Source organism: Panulirus ornatus, chromosome 7 (assembly GCF_036320965.1).
Source record: "Panulirus ornatus isolate Po-2019 chromosome 7, ASM3632096v1, whole genome shotgun sequence".
Lineage (NCBI taxonomy): Eukaryota > Metazoa > Arthropoda > Malacostraca > Decapoda > Palinuridae > Panulirus > Panulirus ornatus.
The window spans coordinates 4,741,818-4,763,075 of NC_092230.1; the positions used below are offsets into that span (position 1 = coordinate 4,741,818).

At 44.4% G+C, this 21,258-nt stretch overlaps 2 protein-coding genes across 11 annotated transcripts in view; both read right to left on the minus strand.

Annotated features, from left to right (window-relative positions):
• Nucleotides 1-21,258, minus strand: part of Prp39 (pre-mRNA processing factor 39) — a 126,081-nt gene that overhangs the window by 73,071 nt on the left and 31,752 nt on the right. The window lies entirely within an intron of this gene.
• Nucleotides 496-21,031, minus strand: LOC139749389 (uncharacterized). Of its 2 annotated transcripts, none has more exons than XM_071663191.1 (3): nt 20,957-21,031; nt 1,477-1,627; nt 496-1,244 (listed from the first exon to the last, which is right to left on the minus strand). In XM_071663191.1, exons 1-3 carry the CDS (start codon nt 20,997-20,999, stop codon nt 950-952), a joined length of 489 nt encoding a protein of 162 aa, XP_071519292.1. In that variant the 5' UTR covers nt 21,000-21,031; the 3' UTR covers nt 496-949. The 2 variants fall into 2 exon arrangements, with proteins under 2 accessions (XP_071519292.1, XP_071519291.1); XM_071663190.1 differs by lacking the exon at nt 20,957-21,031 and adding an exon at nt 1,879-2,382.

Sequence of the window (21,258 nt, forward strand, 5' to 3'; positions counted from 1 at the left end):
ACAATCAGAGGTGGTTAAAAACCATTAAGTTTAGACTAGGTTTTCACCAAGGCTCTTGACAAGATACTAAACAGAGTACTTGTGTCCAATGGGGAAGAGTGACCATGGGAGGTAACAGCGGAAGGTCCAAAGTGGGGAATGAAACTTACATAGTAGATACAACTAAGAGCCAATTTCATGGGTCTCAAATGCTTTGGTGGCATCAACTGGAGTTAGACGGATGTACTGCAAGGTATTCAAAAAAGTATCAAGTTTTTGATGATGTATATGGAAGGTGTTCATAGGTATGTCCCTAAGTTCTCTGAAAGGATTAGAAGCAAATCAATTCTGAAGAAGGTAAAAGAAGACAAGGACCTCAGGGTGGTTATACTGGATGATGTATCATCAGAAAAGCACATAAACAGGAATACTGGAGGGGTAATATAGATTAATGACAAACATAAGTGGTTTTTCATTTTATGGAGGAGGAAATGCAAGGTAAATGAAACTACGTAAATACACTAAACCTGAAGGCAAAAATTTATTTTCAAATATTTCATAGACTACTCATTAGTTCTGCTAAATTATCACACTTGGAAGTTTTTCATAGCCTAACTTGTACTGGAGCACCATTAAATTAAATGACATATATAAAGTACATACTTAGATGAAACTATACCAATGTAATTATATGAAACTGTGATAATCTAACTAAAAATAACATGAAAAGAAGCACCATTGTTGACGTTAAAGGTCACAAAGCCAAGAAATTGCAAATCTAAATGTCATACACTATTCCATACTAATGGAATGGGGTAAATATGAAACTAAACCAAAACAATCAGAACATATCAGATTTGATTCAAAAATGCTATATGCTTCATAGACCGCAGAAGAGATTAAAGTTGTCATATATCAGGCAGAAGCAAAAAAATATTGCAATAACATTCAGCTGGACCTTGATGATATTTTATGTGCACTCTTCCTTCATCTCATGGTATTTCTGAAGTTGCTCTTTCGCCAATTCAATTTTAGTTTTCTGCAGCTCCATTTGTGCTCTGGCAGCTTCCACTTGAGCTCTGGCAACTTCCATTTGTGCATTATGAAATTCAATATTACTTTGCAGTTCTGTAATTTTTAGGTCTATTGCTTTTTTGGTCATAGGTTGCCCCCAGTCTACAGACGTAGGCCTATGGATCAGCATTGAAGCTGATGGCTGGGATTCTTGTGAGGACTGAGGAGGAGGTGTCATAATGGTGCATGTCCTGTGAGAGATAGAAATGAATCCAGGTTAACTGTAGAACACAAGTTTAACACTCTGGCTGTAATTTGAACTAAACTGTAACCATTTGATTTCTTAACTTTCAATACTTTCTGAGTAATAAAATCTTGACTAGCCTAGTAATATGGAAAGATTCACATGTACATACAAATTTCAGCAGCACAAATGGTTACTTAGGGTGAACAGAGAAAATATGATATATCCAGGAGGCTAACCTAGTGGTATCCTCAAAGGAATCATCAGTCACAGAATCGTAGCAGGTCAGCCCTGAAATTCCGATGATGCTCGGGCTCTCAGGACCAAGAATATCTGCCACTGCATCTGACAGAGAATTAAGCAAAGGCTTTCCGCCTGATGGACCACCACCTGTAAAATTACAAACTGTGATGAAGAAAAGTGCACAAGCATTGTATATAGGCAGTAACTTAGTCTACCCTATGTTAAGTTTTTCATATGGCTTAGCTTAGGCCTAGCCTATTGCAGATTGAGACCATGAAAGCTACGAAACTTGTCTTATTTCCATTTTTGCTCCATAAAGAGAGACCTAGGTCCTCCACTTTGGAAAGCGTGACCCTCAAGCCATCTACAAAACGGGTATAGTTTCATAAGTTACCTACCTGTTTTACAGAAGAGTCTCTTCTGAGTAGCAATCCTATTCTTGCCTGAGACTAATAATGTTGTGATACCTCTTCTGAACCTGTTCCACATTTATTGACACACAGGGGAAAGCTTTTGCATTTATCTGCTGCTGTGTAATGCTCTGCCACGTGTCCACTTTAGTTCTGGACGTAACCCCATCAGAGACTTTATCACGTACAATCTTTTTTTTTATGTTGTTTGACCAGATTAATTAACCATAAGGCTTCGGCCTCAGTCCACTTTGAATGTCTTTCTCTCATGGAAACAGCAGATGTCATTATTATGAAGAAAAATGATGCAATAATAGCTTGGTTGGTCTTAAAATGAAGTGCGTCTCTCTTGGATGAGCCTTACGTCTCGGATCGTGTACATATAGTCGCCATTCAGTGACAACAGTTGGAAAAAAGTTATACAAATCTTTTCTATTCACTTCCAACCTCAGTATTTTGCGTGATAGATTATATTTTTCCTGACAGAAACGTTATCATAAGACATAGTTCTATCATTCAAAATAAAAAATAAACCAATATTTTGACCCAAACTGCATTTCATACTTCTTTAATCTTATGCTCAAGTTTTGCTGGCCATACTGCCACTGCCGTTCAGCTGGCCATACTGCCACTACCTGAACGCTGGCCATACTGCCACTACCTGAACGCTGGCCATACTGCCGCTACCCGAACGCTGGCCATACTGCCACTACCCGAACGCTGGCCATACTGCCACTACCTGAACGCTGGCCATATGCCACTATCTGAACGCTGGCCATACTGCCACTACCTGAACGCTGGCCATACTGCCGCTACCTGAACGCTGGCCATACTGCCGCTACCTGAACGCTGGCCATACTGCCGCTACCTGAACGCTGGCCATACTGCCGCTACCTGAACGCTGGCCACACTGCCACTACCAGAATGCTGGTCATACTACCACTACCTGAACGCTGGCCATACTGCAACTACCTGAACGCTGGCCACACTGCCACTACCTGAACGCTGGCCATACTGCCACTACCTGAACGCTGGCCATACTGCCACTACCTGAACGCTGGTCATACTGCCACTACCTGAACGCTGGCCATACTGCCGCTACTTGAACGCTGGCCACACTGCCACTACCTGAACGCTGGCCACACTGCCACTACCAGAATGCTGGTCATACTGCCGCTACCTGAACGCTGGCCACACTGACACAACCTGAACGTTGGCCACACTGCCACTACCTGAACGCTTGCCATACTGCCACTACCTGAACGCTGGCCATACTGCCACTACCTGAACGCTGGCCATACTACCACTACCTGAACGCCAGCCATACTGCCACTACCTAAACGTTGGCCACATTACTACTACCTGGACGCTGGCCACATCACCACCAGCTAGACACTGGCCACAGTATCAGCAATATTAGCGCGTCACGTGACGTTACGTTATGGGAGACAGTGGTGCCCTCCAGCCGATCAACAAAGAAACTTGCCCACTTTCCACTCGAACCGATCTGACGTGCCAGTTCCGCTTTCTTTTGACTCTGAGAACGTGTCACCAAAACTGAAGCCCAAACTGACGTGGTATCCAGTCATTTTTGACCTACTTTAGTGTATATCAATCGACCTTGTTAACATTTGAATAATTTTAACTACATTCCCCTTATTTACCCACATCCTAGTACAATCTTCATAAGTAATCTTGAGAAAAAGGATCTTTGAAGCATTAGATTTGTAAACAATTTTCCCCCAACAACCAAACTAACATGAAGAATATTTAAAGAGTGGAAACACCAAGATCTGGAAGCACGCGACGGACCCCAGAAAAGTCCAGGCTAGGGTCTGGAAGCAGGCGATGGGCCCATGAGAAGTCTAGGCTAGGGTCTGGAAGCAGGCGATGGGCCCAAGAGGAGTCCAGGCTAAGGTCTGGAAGTAGGCGATGGGTCCAGCTTCCCAAAAGCTTATGGTGATATCACCTTGCCTGTGGGCAGCCATGCCATATGTACAAGCTGTTTCTTCACTCTTCTTCCACCTCTCTCTCTCTCTCTCTCTCTCTCTCTCTCTCTCTCTCTCTCTCTCTCTCTCTCTCTTCTCTCTCTCTCTCTCTCGCCAAATATCACCTCTCTTCAATCAACCCCTCCCATCTGCCGTGACGTTGCCAACCCCTCTCTCCTCTACAAGCTTAATTTCGGCCACCGCTCCTATTGGGAAACAGTGAAAGGTGAGCATTTCGATCCGTCAACAGTATGGCATGAAAGGAAGTCCAAGTGATTACTTACTCCTGTCATCAAATGTTGCATGATTTACGTCAGGCCTTTTCACTCTTCCGTTGACCGCTGACGCCATCCAACTGAGCTGCAGTTACATGCGTCTTACATTCATAAATACGGTGGGAACTACGCCATAAGAAGCCAGAGGGAACAATTTCACACGTTCAATAGCTTTAGTAAGATGCACTGGCTCCTAATATAGTTAGCTACCATCCCTGCTGGCTTATGACACAGCACCGACCACAGCCAGTCATTCCCGTGGTTGTTAAGAGCAGACATGACAGCGTAAGCAGCGTTTGCTCATGGATATTCAAGGTTTCCATAGCAGGTGTGACTACCTCCTTAATTTCTGTATCGATCACAAGCAATTTGGTCTTTGGGTTGAAAAGAATTGGTCTGGGGATTGGTATGCAAGTTTCTGAATAACTATTTGTTAAATTTGTTCATTCATGGTCTCCTTTGTACCGATTCATTTTGACAGGGACGTAGAAAGTAGCCCATGGAAATTTAAAATCCTAACCCTAGTTATTTCCTAGTGAATAAACTGTGCTGCCTTAAAACTGCGTCCTGCCATATACACCTTCCGTGTGTGAACCTGGACTACCGACACGGCTCTGTTCCCCAGTGATCCCTCTCGTATTCACTGGTATGAAAATATGCAGTATTTCCATCTTCGAGGCGTGTCTTATCAACAGAGATGACCACACCTAATGCCTTCTGATACCTGTCCAAAACGGAGTGCAGGGCGACGGACACATAAGTTCCGGCTGAGATGATATTCATATAATCTATTCAAGCAGCAGCCCGGGTCTTGGACTAGATATAATCTCACACTAATATACTGGAGGAACTCTGACATATTCGCTGATTACTGCGGTACCTGTTAGAATACTTCGTCAGGAGATGCAAATGGGGTCTTGCATATATGGCAACAAGATCTGCTATTCTTGTAAGATAACTGTCTCCTACATCTATGGTCATATACTTTTTTTTATGTCTAGATGTCTGCAGTGTAAATATTCAGAGCACAAAGCTTTTCAAAACTGTCACCAAAAAGAGTATCTTACGTACCGGCATTACTTTATTGATTTTTGTTGAAATGGTTCGTATTACAAAGTTTGGCTATACAGAAAATTCTCATGTGCTTATTCAAGAAACAATATCATTAAATTTGGCATGGAATGTTCATGTAACGGTGATTTGAAGCTGAATAACATGAATAATCAGTTGAAAAAATGTGATTTTTTTTTATTCTGTATGAACACCTAAGTCAAATAATGAAAATAACAGATATGTCCTTCGGCAAAGATTACTGCAAAATTGCTACCCTCCAAACTTATTCGTTGGAGCGCATCTTATATATATATATATATATATATATATATATATATATATATATATATATAATACGCTCCAACGAGTACGTCATTCATTTCTGTTCTAACATAATGGCAATTCTCTACGTAGTAATTAACAATACAAACCTCGCTTGAAAATCTTAAGCCATTTTCCTATTACCACATTTCACTGGGGAAAAGAAAAACTGGACAAAAATTTTCGTGAACTGAACGGTTTTGTCGAAAAATGAAAATTCACTGAGACGTTTATAACCCTTGATAATCAAAACGAAGCAAGAAAATCAACAGAAATAAGAGAGTAATAGAAAGCTAAAGTAAAAAACAATAATAGCACGATGAAACTATGAGAGGCAATGGGATGGTACGGAGCGAAAGAAGCTGAGGTTGGCGTAGTACAGTGTTTGTACCCCAGGGCTCTGTTCCACCTCTCCCTGCTACACCAGACATGTTTGGCGGCATAGAAACACTTTCTCTCCATCGCACAAAACATTTACTCAGCCGTGAGGTGCGGACATGATGACATTAGTCCCGGAGATGTGGGAAGTGGAGAACGATCCTCCACTGTGTATACATTGCTCATGTAAACAACCTCATATGTCACGAGAAAATGAAATCTCTGGCGTTGCAAAATCGTAATATTTTTTTTTTTCATTCTTTTCGTTAATAATCAATGATTTCTATAATCTATTCATGTATTCTAAGCAGAACGAGACAGCTGGTGACTGGCGCATCCAATAACTCTGCCCTGGTCAGTGTATATTTGGTCTTACAATCATACTGACCTTCAGGTGATTACGATATATCGGTTGGTTGTTATAACTTGACGCTTACGACCTTAGTGACCCTGGGAGGCGACGTGATTAAAGTCCACCAACGAACCATCATTCTGCTAATGATGACTGGTATGGTAACTAGGGTGATGACTGTTACACAGTCTAACGACAGCCTATGATGCATACTGGTACAATCATGACGTACACAGCCTATGATGACTGGTACAGTCTTATTGGCGTTACAGCCTATGATGACTGGTACAGTCATTGGTGTTACAGCCTATGATGAGTGGTACAGTCATTGGCGTTACAGCCTATGATGACTGGTACAGTCATTGGCGTTACAGCCTATGATGACTAGTACAGTCATTGGCGTTACAGCCTATGATGACTGGTACAGTCATTGGCGTTACAGCCTATGATGACGTACAGTCTAACCACCCCCCCCCCCTGCACAAATAGGTATTACAGTGACCCAAGTGACAGCATCATGTGTTCCACTGAAGGTCCCTGAAGCAGTAGTTCCCATACTTTCCCAGTGGCATACCAATGACCCGAGTCCCCTCCACTGTGTACCACCTTAAATCTAAACTCTTTAACAGTCTGAAACTCTAAACATGAATAAGTCTTACGTTTACACCATTACTCAACTGAAGAACAAATGGAAAAAAAAATAATGTCTATTGCCCCGTAACTTGAAACTGCATCGTATTCACAGCTAATTTTCCGGTTCAACTGAAACGTTTAACACCAGGTACCAAGTGGGCGGCTTTCGCTTACTTCTAGCGGTACCCGTACTGTGGGGTCGGGAACCAGTGCTGAAAAAGGATCATGTGACAGCGCCACCAGGCAACCATACCGCTGTTAAACCTGTAAAAATCGATTTAATTTCCCTCAAACACCGTTTTAGGCTACGGGACGCTAGTTACATCATTCGCACTCCCGTAAATTTCGCCCAATTTTCCTTTTATCTTAACGAATTTATAAAAGTACTCGTTCCTTACAGTCCCAGTGACTTTCTTCGCATCATAATGAGATACAAAGCTGGAAGCAGAGAGGCTGGCGAAGGAATATCAATCCGAACAACAACCAGTTTGAACGGTCGTAAGTTCGCTGATCCTGGCTGGGGGTGTCCGGCCACCGCCTAGCCCTCCCTCCTCCTCCTCCTCCTTCACTCTCCCCGCCGCCAGTTATCGCCCGTTACAGGAACGGAAAATCCCCTCCTAGTTTTCACCAACTTCGTCCATTCGAGGAAGACCGAGGTGGTCCCACAACATAATTAATCATCCCGACAGAAATGGGCATTTTTGGCCACAGTTCACGAGAACCCCAGAGTATTAAGAATCCCAGTTGTTGATGTTGGCTGTGAAGCCATACTGGTGGACAGGACTGGTACGGACGCGGTGCGCCCGTAGGAATGCAAATTATAACTACGCATTTGTAACCTATCAATAACTTTAATGTTAATTTCTCTCAATAGAGAAACGTCACTTTCCCCACTCGACTGGTGAGAAATTAGGTTGCCTTCACGACAAGAATCGGAGCAAAAGTTCATCCAGGATTAAAGAAACGAAAACACGTCCCACAGGCTACAGATTTTCTCTTAAAATAGTCCATCTTGCCTCTATAAGTCAAAGCCCACCAGAGTCAGCCAAACAGTTCACACAAGGTCATACATCATCATCATCTAAGGAAATCAAAATTTGCCAGCGTCGTGATAACTAGGTTAAGCTGGTTAGGTAGGCGAGGGGATGAGAGAACAGTAGGCTATACCACATCATGCGACGACCACAGACAAACGCGCGGCAAAAGTTATTCTTTTTTTTTTTATCATACTTTTGTCGCCGTCTTCCACTTAACGGTAAAAGTACGTGACTAAATTCTCTTTTTCCTGTTCGAACCAGAGATAAATCATTACCCTTATGTCTTGAATATTGATGCACCTTGTAAACATCCATTATGATATATAGCTATCAAGTAGATGGGCGAGAGAAGTCCCCCTAACACACCCATCGTGATCAACAACGCTTTGATTTGATTACAAATTGCTGTCCAACATGACAATCCTTAGTTTAATGTAGACATTATATATATCATCATCGGAAGTACACGGTCTATGATAACACCTTTGCATTAAATTTTTATCGTGTGTAGTTTTGAGTCTTACAATCGACATGTCTAACTTGAACCCTGTGGCTTTTTTGATAGCGCGCATGTGTTTATGCATTACAATATATTTACATGTATGTGCTTAAATACGTATAATCACATTCACACACATGAACATAATAAAAGGCGTATTTATAAACTTTCAGTAGCGATTTTTCTCTGCGTAACATCTCGTTGTAACTTGTCTGAAGCACTTTACACTTTCCATTATAAATGACGCGAATTAACGGCGTAACGACTTGTGGTTTTCACTTCTTCACCGTAATCAACAGATTTAATCTTGTCTCCTCCCCCAATCCTCCCCACGCATTGGGAAATTGATAATCTTGCCCGTCATGGTGTAAATCTGATTTGTGTAAGTGTGAATGTAAAAGGACTTCACGTTACAGGACATCACATTCTAAAAATGCCACTCTCTCGCGACCAAGTTGAAGTAAAAGAGGTGATCCATTTTTGTTCGTAAATGCACAGCTGGAGCTCGGGCGAGCCTGGTTGGTCGTCGCCTGCTTCAATCACCTCGGGCAAGACTTTAATTTTAGTTCCAAGTTTCACTGCATCGTCAGCCGACTACAGCAGTCCCACATGAAATCTTAAGACACACATCTTATAATCTAAATATGTCTAGTTTGATGCTACCAATTGTTAACTTTATATCAGTGACTAACAGTTATTCATATCGAAGCGATATGTAACCAGCGTAGATTATTCTTAATCACAATTGACGAAACCCGATGAATTTGATCATATGATCAACACAAGAGGATTGATTCTTCCTGAATACGACAAAGAATAAACACGAATGGATATCCGTTGCGTCATTCACTGCAGCTCCGTGACCGTAACGGCTCACGGATTAGAAAAAAAAGAAGAAGAAATATATCAGTTACCTCAGGCGGATGGTGTAATGTTGTCCTAACAGGGAAGGATGGGAGTGAAAGTGTTGACTTAGGGCCGGCCTGTGTGGTCGCCTGGAGCCTATCATTACGGTAGTCTTCCTAGAATTGTTCGGTGGGCTAATATGGCGTACTATACCTTCAATAATGGCGATGGGGTGGCGAGGCTATTTCCCGTGGGGTGGGATGACGCCAGGAATGGATGAAGGCAAGCGAGTATGAATATGTACATGTGTATATATGCATATGGCTGTGTATGTGCATGTATATATGTTGATATGTATATGTATGTGTATGAGCGTGTATGTATATATGTGTGTAGACGAGTGGATGGGTTTTTCTTCGTCTGTTTGCTGGCGCTACTTCGCTAACGCAGGAAAAGCTTTCCATTGTAAATTTTCCCCCAGTTATCACAACATTCTTGGCAGCTCTTCTTCACTGATTTTATTTTTTTCCTAAACTTGTTTTTTTTTTACTACTAGAAATTCAAGAACTCATCACATGACACACATATAATACACCAGATCACTGTGAAACTTTCTAAACTATTTTTTTTTCTTAATGCTTTCTTTCACCTTGTGCTGTGAGGTAACCTCAGGGGAAGGGTTGTGTTGTAAGGTAACCATGGGGGTAGGGTTGTGTTGTAAGGGAACCATGGGGGTAGGGTTGTGCTGTAAGGTAACCACAGGGGTAAGATTGTGTTGTAAGGTAACCATAGGGGCAGGGTTGTATTGTAAGGTAAAAACAGGGGTAGAGTTGTGTTGTAAGGTAACAATACGGGTGGGGTTGTGTTGCAAGGTAAAAAATCGGGGCAGGGTTGACTAGTTGTACGGGTTGACGTGTTTTAAGATATCCAAAACGGTCGGGTTGTTAGAGAGAGAGAGAGAGAGAGAGAGAGAGAGAGAGAGAGAGAGAGAGAGAGAGAGAGAGAGCAAAAAATAGTACACACTCTTTGAATAACATTTCGTCACACGAAAGAAAGCGTTAATCTGCCCATCTATCGTCCCGAGCTGTGAGGGCTACTGACCGTACCGCGATAGACCCATGTGAAACCGCTGGCGGGAGGTACAACAACTGTGATCGGCCATGTACGATGACCGCGTGAAAACACCCACGCCACAGATGGCGTACGCGACCGACCGTTATAATTGCCGCTCAAAACTTTGGACTTTCTTTCCAACAACGAGTGAAATTCTTACAGAATCACCGACAGTTACGAAGGTTTTCTAAAATCTTAAAGCAGAATAAAACCAGCCAAAGTGGGACATCTTGAATGACAATTGGATTTGCTCGGAAATAACGAAATTCAAGGTTTGTTTTTACTTAACTAACTAACTACACCCCAAGGGCCGACATGCCTAGACATTTCAAGGTTACGAGACGAGACAGTGTAGTCAGGAAACCATGATCCAACACTCAGCATAACAATTTAACGGTAAACATTACACCATAACGTATGCCAAATTATATACACCAAACTCCAGAGCATAACAACATGAAATACGTCATGAAAAACACCAATAAACAAACAATAACACCATGAAACACGTCATAACAACGAAAAACCATAACACCAGACCACAAACATATTTGATTGTGAAGGAAGATATACAAATTTAAACAACTTTACCAATGAAGTGGTGAGTGGTGAGGCCTGTGTTGGAATTGCGGTCGCCTTAGTGTACAAGGGAGCCACGGGTTGTGACCCATCTGACCACTGGAGTTGTGACCCACCCAGCTGACCACAGGAGTTGTGACCCACCCAGCTGACCACAGGAGTTGTGACCCACCCAGCTGACCACAGGAGTTGTGACCCACCCAGCTGACCACTGGTTGTGACCCACCCAGCTGACCACTGTTGTGACCTACCCAGCTGACCACAGGAGTTGTGACCCACCCAGCTGACCACAGGAGTTGTGACCCACCCAGCTGACCACTGTTGTGACCCACCCAGCTGACCACAGGAGTTGTGACCCACCCAGCTGACCACAGGAGTTGTGACCTACCCAGCTGACCACAGTTGTGACCCACCCAGCTGACCACTGTTGTGACCTACCCAGCTGACCACAGGAGTTGTGACCTACCCAGCTGACCACAGGAGTTGTGACCCACCCAGCTGACCACAGGAGTTGTGACCCACCCAGCTGACCACAGGAGTTGTGACCCACCCAGCTGACCACAGGAGCTGTGACCCACCCAGCTGACCACAGGAGTTGTGACCCACCCAGCTGACCACAGGAGCTGTGACCCACCCAGCTGACCACAGGAGCTGTGACCCACCCAGCTGACCACAGGAGTTGTGACCCACCCAGCTGACCACAGGAGCTGTGACCCACCCAGCTGACCACAGGAGCTGTGACCCACCCAGCTGACCACAGGAGTTGTGACCCACCCAGCTGACCACAGGAGTTGTGACCCACCCAGCTGACCACAGGAGCTGTGACCCACCCAGCTGACCACAGGAGCTGTGACCCACCCAGCTGACCACAGGAGTTGTGACCCACCCAGCTGACCACAGGAGTTGTGACCCACCCAGCTGACCACAGGAGCTGTGACCCACCCAGTTGACCACAGGAGTTGTGCCCCAGTTGACCACAGGAGTTGTGCCCCAGCTGACCACAGGAGTTTTGACCTAGCTGACCACAGTTGCTGTGTGACCCAGCTGACCACAGATGATGTAACCAAGCTAACCACAGTTGTTGTGACCCAGCTGGGAGATGGTGTGAGTGGTGTAGAAAGCTGTGGCATCAAACAGTAGCGCCGAGATGAAGCTGTGGTGGAGAGGGCAGGTCTGGTGGTCATTGCTGCACACCACAGTCTGGTTCCACAACACTCACGATGAAAGCTGGTGGGTTCCCTGGTTATATGGCTGGGTGGAGACAGGTGTGGGCGGGTGAGTGTCCCACGCCCGTGCAGTGTTGTCATTACTATTAGTGTATCATGGGGGTTGTGGGAGAGAGAGAGAGAGAGAGAGAGAGAGAGAGAGAGAGAGAGAGAGAGAGAGAGAGAGAGAGAGAGAGAGAGAGAGAGAGAGAGAGCACTACACTTGTGTTGCCCTATGTATTAAATCTCTCTCCATCTATGTCTTCACACACACACACACACACACACACACACACACACACACACACACACACAGAGCAAGTTGTTCACGTCCTACACATAAGGTCGAAACTGGAATATATTTTTTCTCAAGTTTGGTCATCATCGCACCTGAAGGAGGAGATAGAGATGATAGAGAAGGTCCAGAAGGAAGGCAGCATAAAAAACGGGACCAGTATTAAAGGGGGGGGATGAGTTACGGGGAGTGGTTTTGAATTTGCTCACCTGGAAGGAGAGAAGAACGAGAGGTGACTTGATCACAAATTTGAAGTATTTTGAAACATTAATATGACGTGGACAATGAACAGTTCTTTGAGAAATACAGAACAACCAGAAGACATAACAAGTAATTATATATAAACAAAACGTGTTTAAAAAGATGGAAAGAAGTACTTTTATAGTATAATAGTGGATGAATAGGAATAAGGTGACCGAGGACATGGTTAATTTAGACACCATACATAAATCTAGTAGTGGAATGATAGTAGAAAACGTCCAAGAGATGTGGCCCCACGGGTGCACACTCCCCCCTCCCCGTACAGTGTAGGTAGGTAATTAACACGCACCCACACCTCATCTCAGGGACACATTCATAAACCAGCCCTAAAAAGGGGAGGATGAACAGCTGCGTTGACTGTGATAAGAGTGTAAGTAAAATCTAGATTGATGTGGGTAAAAATGACAAGTGGATGGCGAGAGAGATGGGTGATATACAGTATTCATTCACCTGGTTACGAGGTAGATAGATCACGAAGGGAAAGTGTTTTTCGGGAGCAGGTGAGCGAGTGTGTCAGCAGTTTTGGTGCACGGGAGTGAGTGTTTTGTGACGGGGTGATTTGAATGCGAAGGTGAGTAATGTGGCAGCATTTAGTGGATGACAGATAATAGACACACACACACACACACACACTAACAGCGGCCCACGTCGCCTGGCGAGAGAGCTAGGCTGGCGACGATGAGTGGAGGAAGAGTGTGTGGGAGTCTGACAGTTAGGAAAGTGAGAGTTGAGGAAAGTGACGGCAAGTCTTTGGCGACAGTAGGAGTGAGAACCAAGGGGGGAGGGAGCCACGGACACACGGCTCTCAACAGTCTCCTTGTTTTTCATTTAGGGGGACAGGGGGTTCGAACCGCTCCCACTTCATTTAGGGGACAGGGGGGTTCGAACCGCTCCCACTTCATTTAGGGGACAGGGGGGTTCGAACCGCTCCCACTTCATGTAGGGGACAGGGGGGTTCGAACCGCTCCCACTTCATTTAGGGGACAGGGGGTTCGAACCGCTCCCACTTCATGTAGGGGACAGGGGGGTTCGAACCGCTCCCACTTCATTTAGGGGACAGGGGGTTCGAACCGCTCCCACTTCATTTAGGGGACAGGGGGTTCGAACCGCTCCCACTTCATTTAGGGGGACAGGGGGTTCGAACCGAGTCATGCGCTCCCACGGTGAGGGAGATGGGCTCCGGCCACCACTAGCTGGAAGGAGAGCTACATGGAGTGGCAGGGTAGACGACCAAGAAGATCTTCGGCTGGGGAGAAACAGCAGAGATCATTGGTAAAGCAGGAGGAGGAGGAGGTGAGGGAAGAGAAGATACTGAATCATGCAACACAGGCGCATCACATGAAAACATCACATGAACCAACTCTCTCTTTAGGAGGGCGCGCTTGACCCAGTGTGTGTGTGTGTGTGTGTGGGTGGATGACCAAATAAATACAACCAATATCCTAGTATGTCTCATCAGTGTGGTGTGGCCTGTAGTCAGTGTGGTGTGGCCTGTAGTAAGTGTGGTTTGGCCTGTAGTCAGTGTGGTGTGGCCTGTAGTCAGTGTGGTGTGGCCTGTAGTCAGTGTGGTGTGGCCTGTAGTCAGTGTGGTGTGGCCTGTAGTCAGTGTGGTTTGGCCTGTAGTCAGTGTGGTTTGGCCTGTAGTCAGTGTGGTGTGGCCTGTAGTCAGTGTGGTGTGGCCTGTAGTCAGTGTAGTGTGACCTGTAGTCAGTGTGGTAATAGCTTAAGATTATAGATGAATAAGCGAGCAATAATGTTATCTATCTACACAATAAAGGAGATTATATTAAACTGTTGATATTTCTCTAGTCTAATAACTTGTCATGCCTTATTAAATGGGTGTCAGAGTGTCTTTGTTTATGTGTGTTTGTTTCTTGTTATGTACGTGTGTGTCAAGATGTTCAAGACATCCATCTACACCTCAACACTGCTACACTGAGTCAGTGCTTCCGCGCAACAACTAAAACAAAACAAACAAACAAACAAAAACGCTTGAATAGGGATAACTGAACCAATTACTAGCTTCTTTACCCATTTTCTTCGAATCTAATATCACTCACACTAGCTCAACAAGTGTCTGCTGGTGGTTTTGAAGCCATCATAACACCTCCGACGCTAAATTAGTTAAGCCTGACTTTTGTTAAATGAAGGAGACCAACAAGAAATGTTAAAGAACGGCTCAAGGATGATTTATAATACAATAAATGAATTTTTAGTGTCCCCGTTTTCTTTTTGCCAACCTTGCCAAACGCGTCACTTCTCATTCAAACAAATAAGTAGATTTATCAACATTTTCAGCAGTTAACCAATATTATTTTTTTTACATCATTATTATCATCTTTTTCTTTATATCATTTCAATGTTCTTAATCACATTTTCCCCAGAGATCCTTTGACATTATCATTATCATTATTTTTATACATATTTGCCATTTCCCGCGTTAGCGAGGTAGCGTTAAGAAGAGGGGTCTGAGCCTAAGAGGGAAAATCCTCACTTGGGCCCCTTCTGTGTCCCTTCTTTCGGAAAAGTAAAAATTGGAGGGGAGGATTTCCAGCCCCCCAGCTCCAATATTATTATTATTATTATTATTATTATTATTATTATTATTATCATTATTATTATTATCATTATTATTATTATCACTATTTACATCATTTTAATATTCTTAAATCCATTCCCCCCCAAGAGAACCACTGACTAAAGTAACGCAAAACTTTCGACTCTTATTTTTTCCCCCTTAGTTTACCATCACTGACCAGCGTCCATTACTTGATGCATTTGACGTAGATTGGCCCACAACACCTGCTCAGCCTGCCTCTCCCTTCTTACCTCCATTTGGAAAGTCTCTCGTGGGATCCGGGATCTTCCCTCACACCTCCGGCAAAGAACATGAACCTTGACCTGCATTAATGTTTCCAACTTGTACGACCCTTGACCTGGGGGCCCTTCATAAACACCCAGGTCCTGTCAGGGATTTCTCTTCCAGCCTGTAGGGTCTGTCCTGCCTCATGCACCAGCCTGTGGGGTCTGTCCTGCCTCATGCACCAGCTTGTGGGGTGTGTCCTACCTCATGCACCAGCCTGTAGGGTCTGTCCTGCCTCATGCATCAGCCTGTGGGGTCTGTCCTGCCTCATGCACCAGCCTGTGAGGTCTGTCCTGCCTCATGCACCAGCCTGTGAGGTCTGTCCTGCCTCATGCACCAGCTTGTGAGGTCTGTCCTGCCTCATGTACCAGCCTGTGGGGTGTGTCCTGCCTCATGCACCAGCCTGTGGGGTCTGTCCTGCCTCATGTATCAGCCTGTGAGGTCTGTCCTGCCTCATGCACCAGCTTGTGGGGTGTGTCCTGCCTCATGCACCAGCCTGTGGGGTTTGTCCTGCCTCCTGCACCAGCCTGTGGGGTCTGTCCTGCCTCCTGCACCAGCCTGTGGGGTTTGTCCTGCACCGTATACCAGCCTGTGAGGCTTCCATGTTTTACTGTTTACATCCCATATTCTATTATCTTTTTACCATGTTCTATTGTCTGCCTCCCATGTTCTATTGTCATCTTCCCATGATCTTATAGCGTCCTCCAATGTTCTAATGTCTTCTTCCCGAGTTCTATTGACTTCTTCCCATGTTCTATTGTCTTCTTCCCATGTTCTATTGTCTGCCTCCCATGTTCTATAGTCCCCCCCCCCCGGGGGAGACTGACTCACCCAATACCCCCCCCCCAGTGCGTCACACACTTATAACGTCTGAGGGGCTGTGCTCAGCGTGTCACAGCCGATCATCATTACACGAAAGCGTGAGAGAGAGAGAGAGAGAGAGAGAGAGAGAGAGAGAGAGAGAGAGAGAGAGAGAGAGAGAGACAAAACATGCAACTGCTTTCATCTTCCCATCCCTGGCGCCAGCCGTGCACGCGTCACTCCCGTGAACCGGCCAACAACACGCCCACCGCCCCGTCGTCTGAATAACTGGCTCGTGTGTTCTCTCCAGCGAAAGTTAAGTCTTTTTGGCGCACCCTCCCCGTGGGGTGGGGGTGGGGGGGGGGCGCTGACCAGTAGATGGCGCTGCTGGTGATTAGCTCCCCCTCCCTCCCTCCTCAACACCACCCCCCCCACAACAACAAGAAAGGTTGACAGTCGTCCACTCTGTGTCGTATTCCCTTTTATGGCTCTGCTGGCGTGGAGGGAGACCAGCAGAGCGCGCTGTAATAATATTGGGAGACGCGTTAGAAAGTTGGCGCGCGGGAGGGGGGGGGGGGGGGTAGAGAAAGTGACCTTGAGGCCCAGGTGGAAGACTGTCAATACTGGGAGAAGAAAGTATATACACCTGGGAGGGTGTGGGTGGAGGGGGTCACAAGGGGGTCACGTCTCTACCAGGGGGGGTGGGTCAAAGGTTCACAGCTCGACCTGGGGTCGGAAGGGGGGGGTGTCACATCTCTCTAACAGGGGTCGAAGAGGGAAGGATGGGGGTGGGGTTGGTTTCCATACCTCCACCAAGGGTCATGGGGTCACATCCCCATCGAGGTCAAAGGTTCACATCTGTACCAGAGGTTAGGGGGTTCAAAACATTAACAAGGGGTCAGGGTTTAAGCATCCACAATGGGCAAGGGTTCAAAAATGAATGAGGTCAGGGTTCAGACATTTACAACCGAATACGAGGTCAGGGTTCAAACATCAATAAGTGCTTAAGGTTCAAAATTCTACAAGAGGAACAACTCTACAAGGACAGGGTTCAAAACTCTACAAGGAGTCAGGGGTTAAACCTCTAGTAAGGGGCAGGATTCTACAAGAGGTCAGGGGTCGAACCTGTACAATGGGGCACAGTTCGAACCTCTGTAACAACAGACCAGGGGGTCAGACACCTTATCTACTTAGGCTTCAAATGTCTACAAGTGTCACACTTTTACAAGTGTCCAATTGTTCAGCCTTGTACAAGTCAGGGTTCAGATCACTACAGAAACTCAAAGTTCATATCTTTATACGTAGGAAAGGTTCACATCTTTCGGAGAAGGCTTGTACATTATTCCCAGAATGCCTTTAACATTTAAGTGTCCCTTAAAAAGTTACGTTCATAACCTGCAAGTTTTTGAACTATTATCAATAGCTAAAACTTGAATCTTTACGCTTGGCCTTTTTTTTTTTTCTCTAAGTCTATTCTGAACCTTTATAAATGTTAGAGTAAACCTTTTCAACTTTCAAAGCTCTATCGGTCTGAACCTTTATAGGCGAAGAGAGTCCGAATCTTTTAAAGGGGATTAGGATCTGAGCTTTTAAAAGAGGGTGAGGCTCTCTGAGCCTTTAAAAAAGGGTCAGGATGTGAACCTTTTGAAAGGAGGGGTTCAGGATGTGAAGCTGTGCAGGAAGACAAGGTATGAAGGAAAGCTGGTACAACAGGTTTAGAAACTTGGAACTTCGCTTGTGTTTTCCATCGGCAGGTCCGTGTCCAGCGGCTTTGTTGTCTCTGAAATTCCAAGAAAGTCTCGTCGACATTTTGTTTTACGATGATCCTATGAGCGATAAGCAAGCCAGCCCACTGTCCAATGCGGATGAAATAATTATATAAGTAACGAGACATGGATAATTAGCTTAAGGGGAGAGACAAATCTGGGGAGAGCGACTAACGGTCACAGACGCTGAGGGAAATGGTCGCTGATTCGTTGCTGTGTCACGCACAAGTTGATCTCGTGTAGCATACGTACTTCTTAACTCCCACGATTTACCCATCGCTCTTAATGGCTTTCATAATTCCAAGATTTTCATATCTTTCCCATCTTATGAACGCATGAGTCAACACAAATTTATTCACCTTTTAGTTCACTATCATTTTCTTGACGAAATAAGTCGTCTCTCGATCGAAATGTCGACTTGCTCACAGCCTATCGGAAAACACCGAACCTCTTGTCAAAATCACTGGTTCTGTCTTTGTTGCTACACTTAGGAGAGCGAGTTAATGGCCACACGAAAGGAGAGTGGGATTCAAAACACGAGGAAAGCTTCTCCAGCGTCTACTTTAACAATATCCTTAAGTCATTCAATGCCATTCATCCAACACTCATTTCAATAACAGAAAATTCTTGACATCTTGAAGTAGATTCTTGTGTGTGCGTGTGTGTGTTAGGATGGGATGTAGTAAAGGAGGGTGTTTAACAGCCCAATTCTACAGCAAGGATACAGATGGGGTTAACAAGCATGGGAACCCGTTCGGTACTTGAACTGTCCAACATTTGACACTTCAGCGTGTGGATCCGAGGCGTCTTGGCTAGGCTGCCTGGTACGCGAACGCTTAGCTTAATTCTACAACAACATTCGTTACCCAGTAAACTAAGCTGAATTAATTCAAAACAAGGTTCGCTACTCAAGTGTAAAATATGAGGAAAACGATATTTTTTTTTTCTTATCAAAAGAATGTTTATCAAGCGGTTTTACACTTGGAAAACTTAATTTTTTTTTTTAATCAAAAGAATGTTTATCAAAAGATTATCACACAGGGGAGATAACGAGATAATGATGATTAACCAGCGTCCTACACCTCCGGAAACAACTGTATCTTATCAGTTGCCAATCACAACTGACTAGATCAGTGACAACAATCTTAAAAGTCAATCTTTCACTGGCCATCCACGGGGTGACGTCATCCGAGCTTACGCACACACGTCACGTCACGTGACTTCACGTGTTCCACCGCCACGTGACATCATGTGTTTCAACGTCACGTGACATCATGTTCCAACGTCACGTGACATCATGTGTTCCACCATTTTTCTCCAGTCAATTTTCTTCGAAAATGAGATGTTCAGTCAAGACGGCCCGCCATCTTCCTAAGTTTAATATGTACGCTACATATACAGATGTTGAGAGTATGTACAGTGCATACACTGATGATGGCAAAATATATTCATTTTCATGCCTGATCGCCGTCTCCTGCATTGGCGATGTAGCGCTATGAACAGACATACAAAGGCCGCATTCACTCATTCATTCTCTGGCTGTCATGTAAAATGCACCGAAACCACAGCTCCCTATCCACATCCAGGCCCCACAGACCTTTCCATGGTTAACCCCGGACGCTTCAGTCCACTTACAGCACGTCGACCCCAGCATACCTCATTGTTCCAATTCACTCTATTCCTAGCACGTCTCTCTCCATCCTGCATGTTCAGGCCCCGATCACTCAAAGTATTTTTCACTCCATCCTTCCACCTTCCCGCTTCTCCTCGTTCCCTCCACCTCTGACACATATATCCTCTTTGTCAACCTTTCCTCACTCATTCTTTCCATATGTCCAAACTATTCCAAAACACTCTCTTCTACTCTCTCAACCATACTCACTGCCACACACCTCTCTTACGCTTTCATTACTTACTCGATCAAACCACCTCACACCACATATTGTCCTTAAACATTTCTATTTCAACACATCCACCCTCCTCCATACAGCCTCCTCTATAGTCCAAGCCTTCCATCAATGTACTATTACAAGGACCAAAATACTTTTAAGCAAACCCATTTTTGCTCTCCCAGATGACGTTCTCTATCTAAACGCATTTTTCATTGATCCCAGAACCTTCAAGCCCTCCCCCAATCTTTGACGAGCTTGTACTTATTTTCGTCTACTGACCATGAATATATATATATATATATATATATATATATATATATATATATATATATATATATATATATATATATATGGTGCCAGATTCCAATACAATAAGGTTGCACCACAACTGAAGTCGCCTTAGGCGAAGTTGTAAGACAAAACAGTAGTCTCGTGCAAAAAAAAAAAAAAAAAAAAAAACGCTTAAAAGGTCTCTATTCTATCCTTGCAGCTGAATGTAACGCAGCCATAAACCTGCAAGAATCCCTGGATAAAAAAGTCATGGGATACCATGACCCTTTAAGGAAGGGGTCAAGCGATGATACATACATACACACACACACACACACACACATATATAATAATATATATATATATATATATATATATATATATATATATATATATATATATATATATATATATATATATATATATATATATATATATATATATATATATATATATATATATATATATTCTTCACTTGTGTTCGCTACCTACACATGAATGTCGGTCCCACGGATGCGCGTCTATGGGTAAATTCGTTTACGTATCTACTTATACACTTATCGCAGCAAACCTGTATTCACACCGAGACCAAGCAAACTATATTCACCAAAATAAGTGGAACAATATGTAGCTCCTTACCACTGTGGGGGCTAGAGATGTGTGGCGGACTGGATGCCATCATGACAGCTGCCTCGTGCACGATAATAACTCCATTCCGCTTACTCATTGCTTTCTATCTTCTGCCACCTACGACAATTCAGCAGTACTTGCGCTGAATTTGGTCATTAGAACTCGATAATAACGATCCTCTGGTACTGTAAACGTTTATTTAACTTCAGATCTCAGGAAAATAATGCCTTGAGAGATGACGGTATATTCAGCCAATGGCGCCAATGAGAGTTGCGTTCAAGTATGCACCAACGTCGGTTGAGCGGTGGGCG